Consider the following 19,848-nt stretch of genomic DNA (forward strand, 5'->3'; position numbering starts at 1 on the left):
AATTTTAGAATTTCTGCATGCCATCTTATGAGATTTAAACTGATGATCTATAATCCGGAAAAATCGATAATCCGGAATCGCCGAAGTCCCGACGAGTCCAGATTAATGACTTTTGACTGTATTTTATTTGGCTTATAATTCCTTACTAAGTGTAGTATTTCATCTCGATGTACTCCGTCTTTGATATGATTTAAATCAAATTCCTCGTCATTATAATTCGCTTCCGATAGTGAAGAAAGTGACACAGAGGATATTGAAAACGAAAAAATTTCGATTGACAAATTAGTCGGTATTCTCGACACAGCAATTATAGGACTTGAATAGTGGAACTTTAACTGAAGAAGAAATTATGTCTGTTTATAGAATTAAAGAGAAAGTATTATCACATAAAATGAAGCAACTTACATTGAAAGAAATGTTTAATAAAGTAAACAAATAAATGTTAAGCTTTTTTTTTTTTTTTTTTTGTTAATTTTGATACCCTTTAGATCATAATTGTTCTTTATTTTATAAATTACGGTTTCATATTTTTAATTTTATAATTTTTGCATGCCATCTTACCAGATTTAAACTGATGATCTATAATCCGGAATCGCCGAAGTCCCGACGAGTCCGGATTAACGACTTTTGAACGTACTTATTTATATTAAATTACTAACAACAGAAAATTTTGCAAAAAACTTAGATCAAAGGCCACTTTGGTTTGTGGTTTTGCCTCTAACAACTTTGAGTGGCTTTTGACGTGGTTTTGCACAATAGTTTTTCATTGTGACTAATTTATGCTCTAAACTGTTTAATGATAATAAATCTTGATTTGATAGCGTCTCATTCACCACAGCAGTCTCAGATCTTCTTCATGATTAAACAGAATCCACTGTAATTTCTTGGTATTCGTTTCTTTACAGAGTCAAAAGCAATGATTCGGCGGCTGATGTTCGTATGGTGCGTGCACAGTTGCGCAGAGCATTCAATATCTGGAGCGAAGTCTCTGCCCTGACGTTCACAGAGGTGCGAGGAAACACAGCCGACATCTTCGTCTCTTTCTTGAAAGGCCAGCATGGAGATGGATACCCCTTTGATGGGGAAGGTTCGGTTCTCGCCCATGCATTTTTTCCTGGGGAAGGGATCGGAGGAGATGCTCATTTCGATGCCGAAGAGAAATGGCTGCCTTCGCAACCCGAAACTGAAGATGATGGTAATTGGTCTTATTTTACTTGATTAAGTCCAAACAGAGCTTAAAATGCGCCGGTGACCGGCTCAGGTACTTCTCAGTTTTCAAGAAATATTATTTCAGCCAGAGTGCACCAGAGTCTTAAATAAAAGGACTCTGGAACTTCTTTTATATAAGTGAACCACAATTTTGGCAGATAAATTTTTTTTCAGTAGTAAACATGCCTTAAAAATAAATTCTAACTACTGAAAGCAGGTCTGTCTTTCCCTTACACGTAGGTTGCGACTTTTAAGGAAAGAAAGCCATCCAATCATATGTCAAAGGCTTATTCTTCAGGATGTGCAATGAATTTATCACAGTGGGCAAATTTTGGGTTTCTCAAAGTACTAAAAGTGATCTGGTTGTGCGCGTTCCATGATAGTGACTTCCTTCCTATTGCAGAAGTCCTGCAGACGTTCTAAATGATGTAACCAAACGGGAGGATCACTGCTGTCACCTGTACAGAGAAGTCTTAAATTTATTCTCATGTTGTTACCGAATCGTAGTCGGGGAAAATTTCTGCTTGACGGCTAGAATTATATCGGCAGGGCATTGCGATCAGAAAGTCTTGGAACTTTTCCCTCTTTATTTCCAAAGCTACACTTTTCCATTAAAATTTCCTTCGGTATTCAAATACTGTTTCTAGAATTCTTCCTGTTCTCCTTTGTGGAGCTTTAATCGTTTTATCTTTTTTCCTTGGTGTGCTGCAAAAAACGAGTGGTACCTGTCATCCCTTGGAATAGTGCATTATACATATAATCAGGACTTAAACTCAGATGGCGATTGACTGAGTTGCTTCTTAGCTTCTAAGTGGAATTGTAATTTCAGCCAATGCCCCAAATAAGACAAGGTCCAATATTTTTTTTATTTAACCATTTTAAAATTAATTTAATAACTTATTATATTTCTTTTTATCTCTTCTCTAATTTTAAGCTATTTTATTTATTTATTTTTTCTTTTGTTCCTCAGTCTTCCATAGGGCTCCGACACTTCTAATTTTAGAAATTAAGCCGAGCCCAAATGCACAAGCACCTAAAAATAGGAGGGGGGGGAACCCAAACTCCAGTTATTATTCGATTGATCAAATATTCCAACAATCCATTTCTTTAAGTACAGTTGTGTCGATTATCTGAATTTCAGTTATTAGAATTGTTCATTTATTCGAATTATGTTTCCTGTTGTGTAAAATACATTTCATCATTAGCAAAACTCTTCTTATGAAGTCAAACGTACTATCTGAACTACAATTAATTGTTCTTTCTGGTTATTCTGAACATATTTGACAGCTTCAATATTGGAAAGGCCTGGATGTTTATTTTAACAGTTGTTTTTCCTTTTCCTCAATTTATTGCTCATCTTTATCAGACACCATAGAAGGAAATGCAATGTTTACCTACATCTGTGACACATAACTCAGCGAATACTCCAGTGCACAAAACGTGAAATCTTGAAATTATATTCCAGAGCATATTACGTTACATAATTTGATAAACTTCCTCTTGTACAATGGGTAAAAAAAGTATTGGCAATTGCCTATAATTGATCATATTAGCTAACAAAGGAAATGTTTGACAATTTTATCTAGACATAACGAACACAGAAGGTAATAATGAAATAAATCTAACGAAACTTTCATTTTAATATGCCTTTTACACAAAATATACAATAAAAATGTAAATTTGCATGTCAAAAAAGTATTGGCACATCATACAGCAAAATGTGGGAACAAAATTTAATACTTTGTATTCATACCTTTCCATTTAGAATAGTTCGTAATCTATTTCTCACAGAGAAAACCTTGTCTTGATTGTACTTTTACACTTTTTGTACCGTTCTTGTATATGCTTAAGTTCATCTTTACTGGAAATTTTATGTTTTCTGAATTCTGGGTTCAATTTGTGCCATAAATTTTCAATCGTATTTATATTAGGCGGTTGAGGCAGTATCTTTAAGTGGCGAGAAGGCGTTATAGAGTAAGCACTCTTGAGTGAGTTTTGTTGTATCCTCAGGGTAATTGTCCTGTTGAAACACGAATGATGTTCCTAAGCCAAGATTTTAGGCACTCAATTCCAAGTCAAAGAGCAATATATCAAGGTACTTACGTGCTGTCATAATGCCAGGTTACCAACTCTGTTTGCTGCTATACAGCCCCAAACTATGACACTCCCTCCATCATGTTTCACAGTCGGTGTTAAATATGAAAACCCAGTTCAATGTTTGGCTGCCTCCACACATATTGTCGTCCATCATTCCCGAAAGTGTTAAATTTGTATTCGAGAAAATAAACAGGCGAGTTTGTGTTCCAAAACTCACCTGATAAATTAACATGACATTTTGCAAAATCTAAGCTTTTTCTCTTGCTTATTTCTGAAATGAAAGGTTTGTGTTTAGTTGCACTTCCATAATAACTTCCTTCATGTAAAACATTCCTTATGGTTGGTACACGAAAAGTTTTATGTGAAGTATTAGCAACATCTTTGGCTAACTGGGGTGCACTTATTTTAGGGTTTTTCCTAACCTTTTTAATAATGTCATGTTTTTCCATTGCAAAAAAATATTCAAGGCTGTCTACTTCTAATCTTATTTTCCGTTGATCTTGTCTCATTGAACTTTTTTACAATACTTCTAATAGTAAATAAATTTACATTCAGTTGTATTCTTATAGAACAGCAAGTTAAACCCTCATTTCTGAACTGAATTATCAGGTTTTTAAATTAATATCCAAGTTCTTTGACTCCAAAGTCATTTTATCACAGTATTAGCAAAATAATATTTTTTAAATGTTTTGAAGTAGGACTGCAGATTTTATACTAACGGGGTTTCTTATAAGTCTAAACAAGTGACCTCAACACAACAAAATTTGCATAGCAGTTAGAATTTTGCCAATACTTTTTTGACAAGCAAGTTTGTTTTTGTTGTGTGTTTTTTTGCAAAAGGCATATTAAAAGGAAAGTTTTTTTAAATGTTTTGAAGTAGGACTGCAGATTTTATACTAACAGGGTTTCTTATAAGTCTAAACAAGTGACCTCAACACAACAAAATTTGCATAGCAGTTAGAATTTTGCCAATACTTTTTTTGACAAGCAAGTTTGTTTTTGTTGTGTGTTTTTGTGCAAAAGGCATATTAAAAGGAAAGTTTTTTTAAATGTTTTGAAGTAGAACTGCAGATTTTATACTAACAGGGTTTCTTATAAGTCTAAACAAGTGACCTCAACACAACAAAATTTGCATAGCAGTTAGAATTTTGCCAATACTTTTTTGACAAGCAAGTTTGTTTTTGTTGTGTGTTTTTGTGCAAAAGGCATATTAAAAGGAAAGTTTTTTTAAATGTTTTGAAGTAGGACTGCAGATTTTATACTAACAGGGTTTCTTATAAGTCTAAACAAGTGACCTCAACACAACAAAATTTGCATAGCAGTTAGAATTTTGCCAATACTTTTTTGACAAGCAAGTTTGTTTTTGTTGTGTGTTTTTGTGCAAAAGGCATATTAAAAGGAAAGTTTTTTTTAAATGTTTTGAAGTAGAACTGCAGATTTTATACTAATAGGGTTTCTTATAAGTCTAAACAAGTGACCTCAACACAACAAAATTTGCATAGTAGTTAGAATTTTGCCAATACTTTTTTGACAAGCAAGTTTATGTTTTTGTTGTGCGTTTTGTGCAAAACGCATATTAAAAGGGAAGTTTAATTAGATTTGTGTGTTTATTACCTCCTGTGTTCGTTATGTCAAGCATTTTCCTTTGTTAGCTAATGTGATCAATTACAGGCAATTGCCAATACTTTTTTTACCCACTGTATACTGTTACATCACACCAGTTTTGTTTAAACTGAGTCAAAGAAAAAATTAAATATGTCGATAAATAAATAAATAGCGACCTTAACATGACCTCGGAAGAAGAAGAAATGACACAGATAATTCAAGTTCTTCAGAATTAACTAAGCTGTACCAAAAAATAAAAAATAATTGTTTAAAAATATTTGAAGCAACTATTATTTTTAATGAGTTGAAGCTATTATTTTTTAATACCATATTTAATTTATATGTTTTAAGATAAATTTATTTCATATCCATGGATAACTCTTATGAATATTTGAAGTCTAATTTTAATTAATAGAAGATAATTATAACACCATATATTACATACCTCATACTGAAGCCCTTCTCCTTTTTAGTATTTACTGATTTTTCTATTATATAATACATCTGATTATCAAGTTCACAGTTTTTATGTAATTACGCAAATAAATCATTTGCTCTATTATGTATTGCAGTTTCATTCTGAATCCTTAAAAAATACTTCACCTACAATAGCTAAATTAATGAAATAATTTCAACTTCTCCTACAGATGGCGTGAATTTATTTGCCGTGGCAGCGCATGAAATAGGACATTCTCTAGGACTGTCCCATTCATCTATACCAGGATCCTTGATGTTTCCGTATTATCAAGTGATTGGCGAACATTTCCGTTTGCCCAGAGATGATGTGGAAGGAATAAGGCACCTATATGGTAAATTTTAACTTTATGAAATTATACTGTATGACTGAAATCGGACAAAAAGGAAAACCTTATTGCATGTAAAATGTAGAATTCATCGTTTTACTTATTTTTCTTAACACTTTGACGCATTCGCGACATGTAGTAGAATGTATTGCATTTGTTTTTTTCTTCTTAAATAAAATAATTGATTCTCTTGCCAGTTCTTATGACTAAAATCTTTTGTGATTAAAATTAAAACTCAACTCAAAACAAATTTCAATCTTAACACCTTCAACGTTCGCTTTTATATCTCCTTTTGGCACCTAAAATTAGGTGTAGACATTATGCCAGTCAACAATTGGTATACTTTTCATTTGTCTTTCCATATTATAGAAATGCTTTGTTCAAAGTAGAATAAATTACTCGTTCAAAATTTCCTTTTTATCTGGTGTTCTCAAAAACTGTTATTTTATATCATAAGTGTCAAAACTAAATTAAATTTTGAATATGTTGTATTGGTTCATTGCAGAACTTCTAATCTGTATCCATTATCGTTTGCAACTAAATGAAATCAGATGAAATGTTTTAATAACATACAGATTGCAACTCACTCTCTATATATATCTGCAAATCCTTTTTTAAAAATTTTATGAAAAACTTAATATGCATATTAAAATATTTAGTGCTTTTCTATTAATATAATTTTAGGTGCCAAAAGGAGATATTAAAGCGAATGTCGAAGGTTGTTAAGATTGAAATTTGTTTTGAGTTGAGTTTTAATTTTAATCATAAAAGATTTAGTCATAAGAACTGGCAAGAGTATCAATTATTTTATTTAAGAAGAAAAAAAAACAAATGCAATATATATTTAATTTCTTTTTTTTAAACAGATTTTAATGGTAAATTCTTGTTTGAAGTGCAGCTGTAATCTGATATTCTCAGATAGCAGTTTACAATACCGATTTAAAAAAAAATCTGTCACCAAAATGGCAATGAAGAGCAAGTTACACTTTGGAAACTTCAGATTATGAAGTAACACTTCACTTTTAAATAACAACAAACATCAAAACTAACAAAAGTAACAACATCTAGTAATATGATTCATAAAACTGAACTTTTGCTGTTGAATAACTTCGTTGTTGAAATTCAACTCAAAAAGTCTTTTAATTTGTAACTCCAGTGTTTATTTTGGCCTTCCTTCTCACAAATGTCCTCAGAAAGACATGTCATTTTCAAAAGTAGTTGTCTTTAGGAGGTGGTCCACTGTATTAGAAGTTTGTCATCTATGTGTTCCTAGAAACTTAATCAGTTTTATTGCCACGCAGACGGTATAGTGGTTAGGGAAATCTACTGTGGTATCGAAGGGCCCAGGTTCGAATCTCGGAGAAGGCTAAATTAATGAAATAATACTTTTTTGTGCGTTTTGTTTGTAACTACAGTCAATGTTTGTAAATACAGTCAAAAGTCGTTAATCCGGACTCGTCGGGACTTCGGTGATTCCGGATTATAGATCATCAGTTTAAATCTGGTAAGATGGCATGCAGAAATTATAAAATTAAAAATATGAAACCGTAATTTACGAAATAAAGAACAATTATGATCTAAAGGGTATCAAAATTTACAAAAAAAAAAAAAAAAAAAAAAAAAAAAAAAGCTTAATATTTATTTGTTTACTTTATCAAACATTTCTTTCAATTTAAGTTGTTTAAGTTGCTTCGTTTTTTATGTGATAATACATTCTCTTTAATTCTATAAACAGACATAATTTCTTGTTCAGTTACAAAGTTCCGCTGTTCAAGTCCTATAATTGCTGTGTCGAGAATACCGACTAATTTGTCAATCAAAATTTTTTCGTTTTCAATAACCTCTGTCACTTTCTTCGCTATCGGAAGCGAATTATAATGACGAGGCATTTAATTTAAATCATATCAAAGACGGAGTACATCGAGATGAAATACTACATTGAGTAAGGAATTATAAGCCAAATAAAATAAAAACATCTGCCCTTAAGATAAGGATAGTGCTGACAGATCAACTTCCAATTCATTGCACACTGCTGCAGCGTTAAAGATAAACAAAGTTTAGGTAAACAAACGTTAAAGTTTAGACAAACAAAGGATATGCCTTTATCCGTTTTTTGCAGCAATTCCACTTTTTGTTTAATGGACTCCGAAAGATACTTTCGCTTTGTATATCCTTTACATATTAGTAAATATATATTGGAAATTCTATTTGACATAATCGAAAGTTCAAGCTTACTTTTATAAAATTGCTCTAACAGTCTGCAAAAAATAATAATCCGGATCCAATTCGAAGATTAAGGAACAACGCAATCTGCAACATTAACTGAAATAGATAATTAGATAATTTTAGCTTAGCTTATCCTGTCCATTATACATTAAACACGCATTCATAAACGTATTTTGCGCACGCGCACACGCAAATTCGCAGCGGTAAAGGTCTTACGCGCATGCGCAGAAAGTTTGTAGCTTTGAGGTCCGGATTATAGATCATTCCGTATTATGGGTGTCCGAATTAACGACTTTTGACTGTATATAGTGTCTTTGCGGCATGAGGACACTGTAAATATATAGCTAGCCAAAAGTCCTCTTGAGAGGTTTGTGGTAGGGAAAGAGGGGTGGAAGATCCTCCGACCCATCCCCCCTGAGGTGCTCGCCATCAAAATTGAGGGCGGAACTGAGCAAAGTCGTACTGTCATTGTATGGTGCTCAAGGCTCTTGCCAATGACAGGCGGAATCTTGCTCTCCTTGCCACGATGAATTTCTTGCACTTATTCTGATGTTACTGTCAGACAAGTGAGATAAGTTAAGACAACAAATTCAGTTTTATTGTTTCCTTGTTGAAGTCAAAGTATAAGAAGCAAAGGAATGGGTGTAACTGTTGCTCATAGGAGGCAAAGGTGGCTGTCTATTATGTGCCCCCACTTCTGCGTTTGGGAGAGGCAAATGTTGAATAGGGAAGTGCCTGCTAGTAGATTGGGGAGGGGGAAGTTATAGAAGTGTTTTAAATGACCAAAATCTTGTTTCAATAATGTCAAATTAAAAAAAAAAAAAAAATTGGACAAATAATGAAATCTGACTTTTAATGCAGGAAGTAGAAAATATATAGCTACAAGAAATAACGAATTTTACAAATGAACATCTGCTTATAGTGTAAGAGAAAACTGTAATTCAATTTAATAGAGAAATAAATATCGTTAAATTCAGTCCTAAAAGTGGAGGATCACCGACATCAAAAATCGTAACTTTGGGACCAAAAACACGCAAGAAATTTGCAAAATCGATATCAAAGCAAAGGATAAAATTAATCCATACATAAACTCAACAGCTTTTCAGTCTCTGCCTTACAAAGTAGAAAAATTCTTTAACTTACTCGAGATCTCTCGATGTGGCAGTGTTTGTCTGAAGGGAAATAGATCTGCAGAACTAACTAAAAACAGTCAGTGCATAATTCTCAAAAATATATATTCTAAAAACTTTGTAAATATCAGCATGTTGGAAAGAACTTGCCAAATATCATAAACTTAACTATCAAATTTTGCCATTAGTAGTGATGAAAATTTTAACAAAGGACTTGCATTTATGAAAACAAAGTATCAAGTTATAATTAAATGCTTTACTTTTTTGTGCATGCCGAACATTACCTTGGCCAGCAAGGTCGCCGTATCTCTCTCCTACTGAGCACGTTTGGAGCATTATGGGAAGGGCCCTCCAACAACCTCGAGATGTTGACGATCTAACATGCTAGTTGGACAGAATTTGGCACGATATCCCTCAGGAGGACATTTGCAACCTCTATCAATCGATGCCAAGCCAAGTAACTGCTTGCATAAGGGCCAGAGGTGGACAAGCACGTTACTGACTTTTTCACTTTGTGAAGCTCTATCATTTCAATAAATCATCCAATTTTTCTCAAACTGTAATCATTTGTTTTTCTGTACATGTACTTCACTTTTACCGATTTTCATTCCATTCAGATAACTCCTTCTTGGTGCGTCGTTTTCTTTTTTTTTGTCTAAGAGTGTACAATAATTATTATATAATTGCTGTATTTATATGAAATGACAATGTTTATTATTAGGTGTTAAAGATCCAAAGAACCAGCCCACCATGCCAACGATGTCTACTATAAAAACGACAAAAAAGACAACAACGACAACATCTCAAACGACGGCTGCTCGAGAGACTGAAGTCATTCCTTGGAAAACTACATTCAAGCCCCGTATGATCCCCATCCATCCATCGACGAGTGTTCCAATTGTCCCCGATATCTGTAACTCCTCCATTGATGCTATATCTGTTATCAGAAGAGAAGTTTTTGTTTTTAAAGGAAAAGTAAGTAAGATAAATAAAATTTTAAATCTTTATAATTTGTGTTTCTTTACCGGGAATTTTCTTGTTTTTGGTTTAGTACAGACTTCAGAATCTTTGGATAATTAATGTTTTGCTAATGGGCTTTATCATGCATGAGACTTAAAAAATGTTGCCATTGTGCGAATCAGTCTGTAAATGTTTACCAAATTGACTGAAAAGCTGTAAACATACTTTTAATAATTTAAATACAGAATTCAAAATTTGTAACTTTTTTTTTTTTTTTTTTTTATATACTATCTTCTGAACCTTTTGACACAAAATCAAACTTTTTCTGAAATAACCTACCACTTCGCTTCCATACTTCGATTCTACGACTCAAATTATTGCAACCTCTAAGTGCTAAGTTTTGTGAAAATGGCATGAGTAGTTTTTAAAAAAATTAGCTTTCAAAATTTCAACTCGTCCATGTTCTTTGAATTTGGTACATATTTATTAATATCTTTTTTTTTATTAAATTTATTTGATTCTTCCTTTTACATTTCGAAATTTAGGTTCATTCCAAATAAAATTCGCCCATTTTTTATGATTTATTTTTAAAATAATTTTTATAAATTTTTTGAAAACATTTGGAATTATAACCTATAAAAGTTTTACCATCATCTTAATGTAGATACATTTCTAAGCATTTCTGTAAAAAATTAGTTTTTATACAAAATTTCCTAAGATATAAATGAATTTACACATTGACGTGTTTTGAAATATGCCATATATTTGTTATAAGCGATAATGCCAAATGTGGTTTACACACTTTGTTGAAATTATTTGAAGTAATGAACAATAACTTTTTTTTCGGCTAGCGGTACAATGAAAAAATGGAAAGGAAAGTAGGTTGCTATAAATTAAGTTTGCCAAGTGAATTAATTAGTCTTGGCTCAAACTGACAAAAATACATCAAGAAAAAGTTTTATGTTTCTGCATAAATTTCTTACAAAAAATTACAAAATTTAATATCTATGCATAATCTGAGTCGTACAGTGGAAATATGGAAAAAAATTGGTATGTTATTTTAGAAAAAGTTCAATTTTGAGTTAAAATACTTATGTTAGAGCAATGCTATATATAAATCTAAATCTTAAGCTGCACTTTAGAGACATGGAAAAAGCAATTTGAATTTCGTCAATTGGCCCTGTAGAACAGGAGTATACAATAGATCCTTTTTACTTCCTTGTACGAAGTAAAAAGGAAGTATTGTAATCGCGAAAAGCTTCAGGCAGCATATTTCAACGAAAATATCCACTTTGACCGCTTTCGAATGCAATTTAACGATGTTTTTGCGTAATATCTATATGTAAGGACAGAATAAAAGACTCTTTTCCTAAAAAAAAAACTGCTTTAAAATGAATTCTGAAGAGAATTTTTTGTGGCGTCTGTACGAACATATGTACGTACGTGCGTACGAACGTATGTCGCGTAACTCAAAAACGAGTAGCCTCAGAATATTGAAATTTTGTATATAAGACTACTATAACATGTAGATGTGCACCTCGTATTTTGGTTTCAATCGGCCACGCCAAACGTATATAAATATATTTATAAATCTATCCACTCTGTTACCCACCTCAGTAATCTCAGTTTCTTTACTCTTATATATTTGTAAATTGTACATATGTTGCTTTAAAAATGATTGAATTATGTTGTTTTTATCTTTCGGTTAAAGTTTTTATGCCTTTCATAATTCTGGAAGCAATATTTGTACAATTATCAACAATTTTAAAGCTGTTTAAGTGCGGTTAAGTTTTAAATAATATGGCAGACATATTTGTTTACATTTGAAACAGCAGAATTCTAGATTTGTTGTCAATCTAGAGACACTATGCTTCGCAACACAAAAATAACGCCTTCATTTATTATTGCGAATTAAATCATGCTTAATCCTTTCTGGAATTTTTTCGAGGAAATAAGTATTTAAGATTTACTTCGTAATTTTTAATACAGATATTTTGAGTTTTTATGTATTTTTGCCTTGTCGTGAAGTGAAAACGGAATTAATTGAATGAGAAATACTCAATCGTCTGTGAAAAACTGTTTCTTTTTCGTTTTGTTTGCTTAATTTCTTTTATACATCATTCTAGCTTTGGTATAGTATTTGAATAGAACATGTGGCAACAATTAGATAATTCTTTAAACAATATAAATTTTGTGCATTCTGAGTTATAATATGAACGAAATATAATACTGTTAAGTAAACCTAGCACCAGAGTGTCCCTATGGTAAACAAAGTGAATTTTAAAGAATGCATTTGTTCTATTGTGGTTTATGCACTGTCGGCGAAGTAGGTTTAATTCAATCTAATAAGTTAAATGAAATGCAAGAAAAAATGCGTATAATTTAATATTCCGTACAAGGAAGTCATGTGGTGTACACATCAGATTTTTGCTTTTTGTGCAGTGTACATATTACAATGTCTGTGTTGTAAGAATATAATGTGGATTGTGATTTCAGCACTTCTGGCGTTTGGACACAAATAGAACTTTGAGAGCTGGATATCCAGTATCAATAAATCGATTTTGGTATGACCTGCCATCTGATATCAAAAGAATTGATGCTTTGTATGAAAGACCTACAGACACCAAAATTGTTTTCTTTTCTGGTAAGTTAAAATTTTTAACATTAATAAAAATATGAATAATGCTTACCATTATTTGCTACTTATTTGAAATTAAATTAATACAGGACCATACAGAAATTAATTTTTCACTTCTGACTTTTAGTATTGATTCTGGTCCTTCAGTACTAATTTTTAACTATCTGTACTAATTTAAAATTTTCAAACTGTTTATGTTGGTTTTTACAAATAATGTAGCGAGAATACCAATTTTAGAAATTACCAAATTTCATTTTCATTCGATATAAAATTATTTTTAACACCTCGGAGTTCACCATGCGATGATAGCGAAACAAAAAATTTTGCTAGTTCCATTTCTGAAAAAGAGCATTGCAAGTTCACTGGCTTCAATGGTTGGGCAAAGTTGCATCTTGAATTAATTCTTTTCTTTATTAATTAAGTTATAACGTGTGCATGTAATTGGTGTTATGTTAGGATGAAATAATAGAAAGTCCCCTTCCCTTTCATCATTTAAGTTTGCTATATTTACTGCTCATTTTAAATTAGTCATCTCTAAGGCGACCATTCCCGATTCTAGTCATTTGAGTAGGTGGTGATTTTAGAAAGGCTATTCCAAGTAATGATGTTTACTTAAGTTTTCAGTAAAAATTGTTCTTTCTAGAAGGGATTTTTAAAAGAGTTTTCAATGTCTAGATTTTTATGTTCCATTTCACCTAAATTTTCTGTGACTGATTTGTAAACTAGTGGACATATTGTGACTGTTTCAAATGTTTAAAGTTAGATCTGAATTAAATTGGCTTAATGGTAGTATTTTATGGTTTTTTATAACTTTTTAAAATTTTTAATGCCAAATAGATTGTCGAACCTTTAAGAAGACTTTGAGGTGCTAGATAGTAATCTGAAGTTTTCAGATTACTATCTAGCACCTCAAAGTCTATTGTAATCTGAAATTGTAATAAAATGATAAAATTGTAAACTGAAGTTTTCAGATTACAATTTTATACATTTCATTTTGTACTTTTTTGCCCATATAAGAGAATACAGTGAACTCTTGCAGCAACCACCCCTGAATAGGATCAATATGTTTGAGAACATAAATACACATTGACTAGAACTACCTCCAGATAACACAACATTTGGAACCATCGGTGGTTGTCTTAAGAGAGTACTTCACTGTACAGTGAACCTTCTTGTGGGTTTCATTTGAAAATTACTCGTATTTCTAAAAACAGCTGACTACTTTCAGAGAAGACAAAAATTGTCTGGAACTGGGTGTTGTAATAGAGAAGATTGGTTGCATTCATCTCCCTTCATCTGCATAGTAACAAATTGCTATGTTACTGCTATATAGTTGACACTTGAGTCCAAACCTCTCACAGTTTTCACTTTACATTAGCCTTACCAATAATACAAACAGTACATTAATACTTATGTATTTGAATGGTGTATTGTTGTGAAATGTCCAGCTGCGGTAAGACAGCTTCTCCGTAGAGGAGGTTTAGGGTTGCGAGAAAGTTGCAAGGAAAGGCAGAGTTGCCAGAGACGAAGCAAGAACACCGGTTTTCCGGAGAATGTTTTCGAAGACAGGTCAAAAGCTATAAATACCCTGCTTGTACATGGAGTAGCAGTGAGTTTTATTACGAAGAGTATCTTGAGTTCAGTAGTACTGCTTTGAAATTAGCTTGAGAGCAATCGACCAAGTTGGGAGCTGTACTTTAGTGTTTCACTAAAGCCTCAAGTACTCATTATAGCCTGATAGCCTGTGTTGCTGATTGTTTCAGCATGTCTATCCTAGTTTTTTGACAGCTGTAAACATGTCTTTGGAGTGGCAAGCACGTTGCGCAGCTGCATGCTGGTCCGGAGTTCAATTCCCGGGCTAGGTAAGGATGACTCAGCCTTTCATTGATAAAATGAGTACCAAGTTCGCTTGGGGACTAAACAACCGGGGCACCTGTGACAAGCTGACCACTTGTCCAGGGCATATGCTGATGAATCGCAGGACCCAAAGGTAAAGAAAGCATATTTCGGGGCACTGCAGGCCATGGCCCACTACGGCTGTACAATGAGTTTAGTTTTAAACATGTCTTTGGAACTATCCTGTGTAATTATTCATGAATAAATTGTGCTTTTGATTCCTCATCAATCACTCAATACACGAACCTGTAGAATTAAAAAATTTTTAAATCCTGAGAATTTTTAACTATCCTGAACCTGAACCTGAGAATTTTTAAATGTAAGTATGCAGTATTATAATACTATACTTACATTTAAAAAAAAAGAGAGGAGAAGGAATTCTGAGAAAGAAAATCATTTATTTGCAAGATAAATTATTGTCTGTTGTCGGCACTTAAATTGTCCTGCAGGTTACAAAACATTTTACTTTTGATACATATTATTGGACTAGGTAACAAAAAATAAAAACTCTTATAATGTATATATTTGTTAAATGTTTGAGAAATCCACAAAACATATCAAACAATTCAACTTTAACTTCAACTAACTTATTCCTGCTTATTTTACTTTAAATAGCATTAAACATATACAAAATTAAACGAGATATGCAGACCATACTTTAATGCCATGGCTCAGTTTAATAAATGAATTGTTATATATGCCATATTGTTAATATTTTATGCCATAAAACATTTTTAAGCACAAACTCTCAACACCTGAACTCACCCCAATACTGAGAGTGTATGATAATTGTAGAATTCAAAAGTGAATCTCATTAAGATCAACAGCTGCAGCTGATTTTGCTCTTTGTGGAAGTGATTGGATTAAAGAATGATGTTCAATACTGGTGTTTATTTCTTCTAAAAATAATCAGTTTCAGAGGTTTTAGTCACTGTGTTTCATAAGTACAATATGTATTACAGCTAAGGCTTTTGGTTTTATTGTTTGTTTGTTAATATTTTAACTTGTTATGAATTACGATATGTGAAGTCTTCAAGTATTTGTGAGCTAACTTGTTGCTGAATTTTAACTTCTCTTTACAGATTCCTGCTTATTTTATAGTAAATGATAAAACAGACTTATTATTTACATGCATTTTAATTACTCACGAACCATCTAAACTGAAGGCAGATAGTTGTGGACTACCCAGTTTGTTTTTCAGATTGTTTTAGAGTTAAAAAAATTTTTCCCCGTATATTATCAAAAAATTCTGCTTAATTAGCAAAATCACGCAACTCAAAAACCTATTTAATTCAACAGTCAATTTGCTTTTAACTGAATGATTTTTAAAGTAATTTACAGGCATGGAAAAAATTCTTTGAAAATAAAGATTTCAAAACTTCATTCAAAAGCACATTTCTTTTGCCGACATGCTATTTATATTTTAGCTGAAATTCAATACACAAATGAATAAAATCACATGCTCTTTGGTTTTCCAGGCAAACAACATTGGCTATTTTCTGCTAATCGTGTAGAACCTGGATATCCTAGGCCACTAACGGATCTCGGTCTTCCGTCCGACCTAGAAAAAATCGATGCGGCGATGGTCTGGGGACACAATGGCAAGACATATCTTTTCAGTGGCAAGGAATACTGGAAGTTGGACGAAGAAGACGGTACTGTGGAACTGGATTATCCCAGAAAAATGAGTGCATGGAGGGGAGTGCCGTTCAACATTGATGCTGCATTTCAGTGGATAGACGGTAATTTTTTTGCATGATTTTATTAAGTTCCTTTTGTTTTTATTTACTCGAGTTGCCTCTTAAAATTAATTTTTGACCCTTTTCTGCCTAAGTGATTTTCTTAAGAATTTTACAGTTATATAATTGCAACAATCACATAACACAGCGATGCTTTTCAAAAATTTTGAATGCATCCGTGCCCTCTCAGGCATTCAAGTCTGAGCCTTTGGTATGGCGGTTGGCATCACTAACTGCATTCCCATCTGGGCGGCATATGTAATGTATAATAAATAATAAGAGAGTTTGTGCATGTGTATCAGACAGCCTCAAAACTACACTGTTTTGGCAACTACAGTTCATACAGACAGTAAAAGCCTGCATCTCGAACAAAAATTTCAAAATTCGGTTACAGTTTTTTGATCTAATAATTAAATAATCTTTTCATGGATCTTCATTTAATAAAATAAACTAACTAGTTAAAAATTTCACTGCTTTCTTCATTGGATAGAGGGAGAATAAATCTTTTAAATGAAGTTTATCGCTAATTCCTAAAGTAATTCGTTCTAGAGAAAATTCAGCCCTTGCCCTTTTTTAAAACAAAAAATATTATCTAGCCAATTTTTTTTTGCATATCTCCCCAATATTTCATGTAATAACTTTGCTATATAGAAACTTCAATTGAGAGAAGCTAATTTTCTTCCCTATTGCGATTTTTATAGAATTTCTTGCGACTTTGTTCATATACACCTGAAAATAGAACCATGGGTGATGTATAAGAACTATAAAAGGACATGAAGGGTGTATCAAAGAAAAGTAGAAATAACAGCACCCAAAAATGCCATACATAGAAATAATTGCATTCAATCCATTTAAATCTTTTTTTTTTTCCCCCAAGAGTTTAATTTTAAAACTTGATTATTTTTTCATGTCTATTTTACATATACATATCACAGTTCTTCATTGTACCTCATTTTATTAGTTTAATTTTACTATTATTTATAACTTTTTATTACATTACTTTTTTTAGGTTAGATACTTCATTTGTTTTATAGATTTCACTTTTTAATGATTTAGTGAAATATATAACGGCAAAATTCAAAAACTGGTCGGTATAAGAGTTATTTGCAATGTGTTCAGTTATTTTATTTCAACAATCTATGTAAACAATTTCATTTAGAATCATTTTCATCATCTATGAATGTCTGCAGCATTATTTTAATTAATAAAATGGATTTCTGGTCCATATGCAAGTTTTGTATGACAGAATTTAATTTTTTAATGGCAAACTTTTTCAGACTAAAATTTGTAAAACCTATTTTATTTGCAGAATCTAAATCACTTGATAGGATGCCATCCGACAAAATAAACGATGTTATAAATCTTAACTTACATTTTCTTTTCTCGTATGCAGTCCGACCATTATTCTGAGCGACTCTTAATATGACAGTTATATTTAAGAAAAAGGAAGTTTTTATTTTTTGAAGTGCTGTCTATTCTTATTAGACTTGCACTGCTAACATTTATTAATTACATCAGCTTATAAATAGGCCTGCCATTACAAATTAACTACATATATTTACAGTGCTATACATTCTACTGAACATTTTCATTAATAGATCTTGTAGGAAACCAAAATAAACTGACATCCATTTCCTAACAAATTAAATAAAATAGAAATCAAATGATGTGTGTATATTCTTAAATGTATAATATAAGAAATATTTTTTTATTAATACATTATGCACATAATATTCAATTTCAGTGCTGGTGGTTAGAGATCTGGGTAGAATTTGATAGAAGAATGTTATTTTAAAATTGTATATTGCCAGTCAACATTGACTGGAATGAAAATTATATAATCAGTCCCTGGTGGGTTTGACAATTAAGTGCCATGTTATTCGCCATACTTAAGACCACAATTGTACATAAAAATTACTAGTTGCATATGTAGAGTGAATGTATTTTAAATAATTATTTAAATGCATTTTTATTTATTTTAAGGATATTTTATTATATACATATTTTAAAATATGCAAATTTGATAAATTATTAAAGTAAAACACAGACTGAAATTTTTAAAAGTGCATTTTGAAACCACTCAGTTTAAGCAATTTATTGATTGATTAAATATGAATAAAGATCTTAAAGTTTCACATTGCCAAGGTGCATTCTAACTTAATGTTTTTAGACAGGCATTTTAAAAATTTTTATACAGTGTCCATAAGTCCTTAAATAATTTTAAGCTTGTTGTTTGAGAATGTCACAAACAGGGTTTTTGTGACAAGTGACACAAATTGCATGCCCTCAACATGCAAACCATTCGTTGCACGTAGACTATCAAGCCGATATACCAGCTGTGTTCATGTATGGTGGTACTATAAAGCATAATCAATAGTAGCAACGGCATTACTGGTGCTCATCTTCAGGTCTACAAAGTTTGATAGTCAAACAGTAAACAATGTCTAACACAAGTCCCTACACAAAGTCCAAATGTCAGTCAGGTGGATAGGGTGGCCGTGGAATGAATCCTACTCTCCTGATCATCTGTTGGTAAATGCTCTGTTGAGAAAACTGTAAACACACAGTGCTCAGTTTGGTGACATACCATCCTGCTAAAAATGTACAGCTATGGAATCAGTGCATCGAGGTAAATTCTGGCTGTTATTCTTTGTTGATTAAAGAAAAATGGTCCTAAAATCGTGTCGTGCAACATCTTACATTACATAGTCACTTTCAGATTGCTATGCTTCAACTCTGTTGTGACATGAGGATTTGTTTATCCCCAAATCCTCAATTACATTAAACAAAACAAAAAAAAAAAAAAAAAAAAAAAAAGGGGGGGGGGGGGAGATTGGCATAGATTTTCAACTAAGAGTATCGATTTTGAGGACAAACAGGCACAGGTTTTTCGTCATCAGGAGGAAATAAAAATACATCAAACACAAGGTTGGTTTACTTTGACATGTTTTCCTTCTCTGACAAAGTTTTGCTTTGCTGAATGATAGCACGCAGAGAATTTGCTGTGCACAGAAGATAATTTCTAAGGAGAAATTTCTGAAGGTAATTCAGAAATTGCAAATACCATACTTGTAAAGGGTGTAAATGCACACAACTTTAGGAGAAAAAAAAAAGTATTTTTATATGAAACCAGCAATTTTAACTTTTGTGTTTTATCCCCTAGGAAATACTTACTTCTTCAAAGGAAAGAGATTTTGGAAATTCATTGATGTTAAAATGAGAGTGGACAAAGTCGTGTCTGAAATGGGAGGATTCTGGTTCAAGTGCCCTGGAAAAACGATTGAAAAAACTGCACCAGTGACAGAAAAGCCTCCCAAATTTGAAAAAGAATTGGAAAACTGTGCCCAAATCCGTTCGTTGTCAGTTTTATGTCTGTTGATTGTATTAGCTTTGTTAAAGTAGAAATATGTCCATTTAAATTATACTTAATAAACCATTAGTGAGATGTATTAAATGTGGAAGTTGTAACTATGTTAATAACAATTTCTTTAACACAACTGATAAACATTTTACTAAACGTTAACAAACTTTTATATATCATCCTT

The 19,848-nt window shown here is 32.1% G+C and overlaps 1 protein-coding gene across 2 annotated transcripts in view; it reads left to right on the forward strand.

The window, feature by feature from the left end:
* The window catches only part of LOC118181328 (matrix metalloproteinase-2-like), a 109,834-nt gene extending 90,077 nt beyond the window's left edge, over positions 1-19,757 (forward strand). For both annotated transcript variants that reach the window (XM_035350445.2, XM_085812694.1), the window contains 6 exons: positions 906-1,195; positions 5,559-5,720; positions 9,792-10,045; positions 12,527-12,674; positions 16,043-16,306; positions 19,467-19,757. In XM_035350445.2, the coding sequence (XP_035206336.1) occupies positions 906-1,195; positions 5,559-5,720; positions 9,792-10,045; positions 12,527-12,674; positions 16,043-16,306; positions 19,467-19,705 (1,357 nt within the window). In that variant the 3' untranslated portion in view covers positions 19,706-19,757. The remainder of the gene's footprint in view (positions 1-905; positions 1,196-5,558; positions 5,721-9,791; positions 10,046-12,526; positions 12,675-16,042; positions 16,307-19,466) is intronic.
* The last annotated feature ends 91 nt before the right edge of the window (positions 19,758-19,848 follow it).

The sequence above is a fragment of the Stegodyphus dumicola genome, chromosome 1 (assembly GCF_044657685.1).
Source record: "Stegodyphus dumicola isolate Sdum_Otavi_A_Nest chromosome 1, ASM4465768v1".
In the NCBI taxonomy this organism is placed as follows: Eukaryota; Metazoa; Arthropoda; class Arachnida; order Araneae; family Eresidae; genus Stegodyphus; species Stegodyphus dumicola.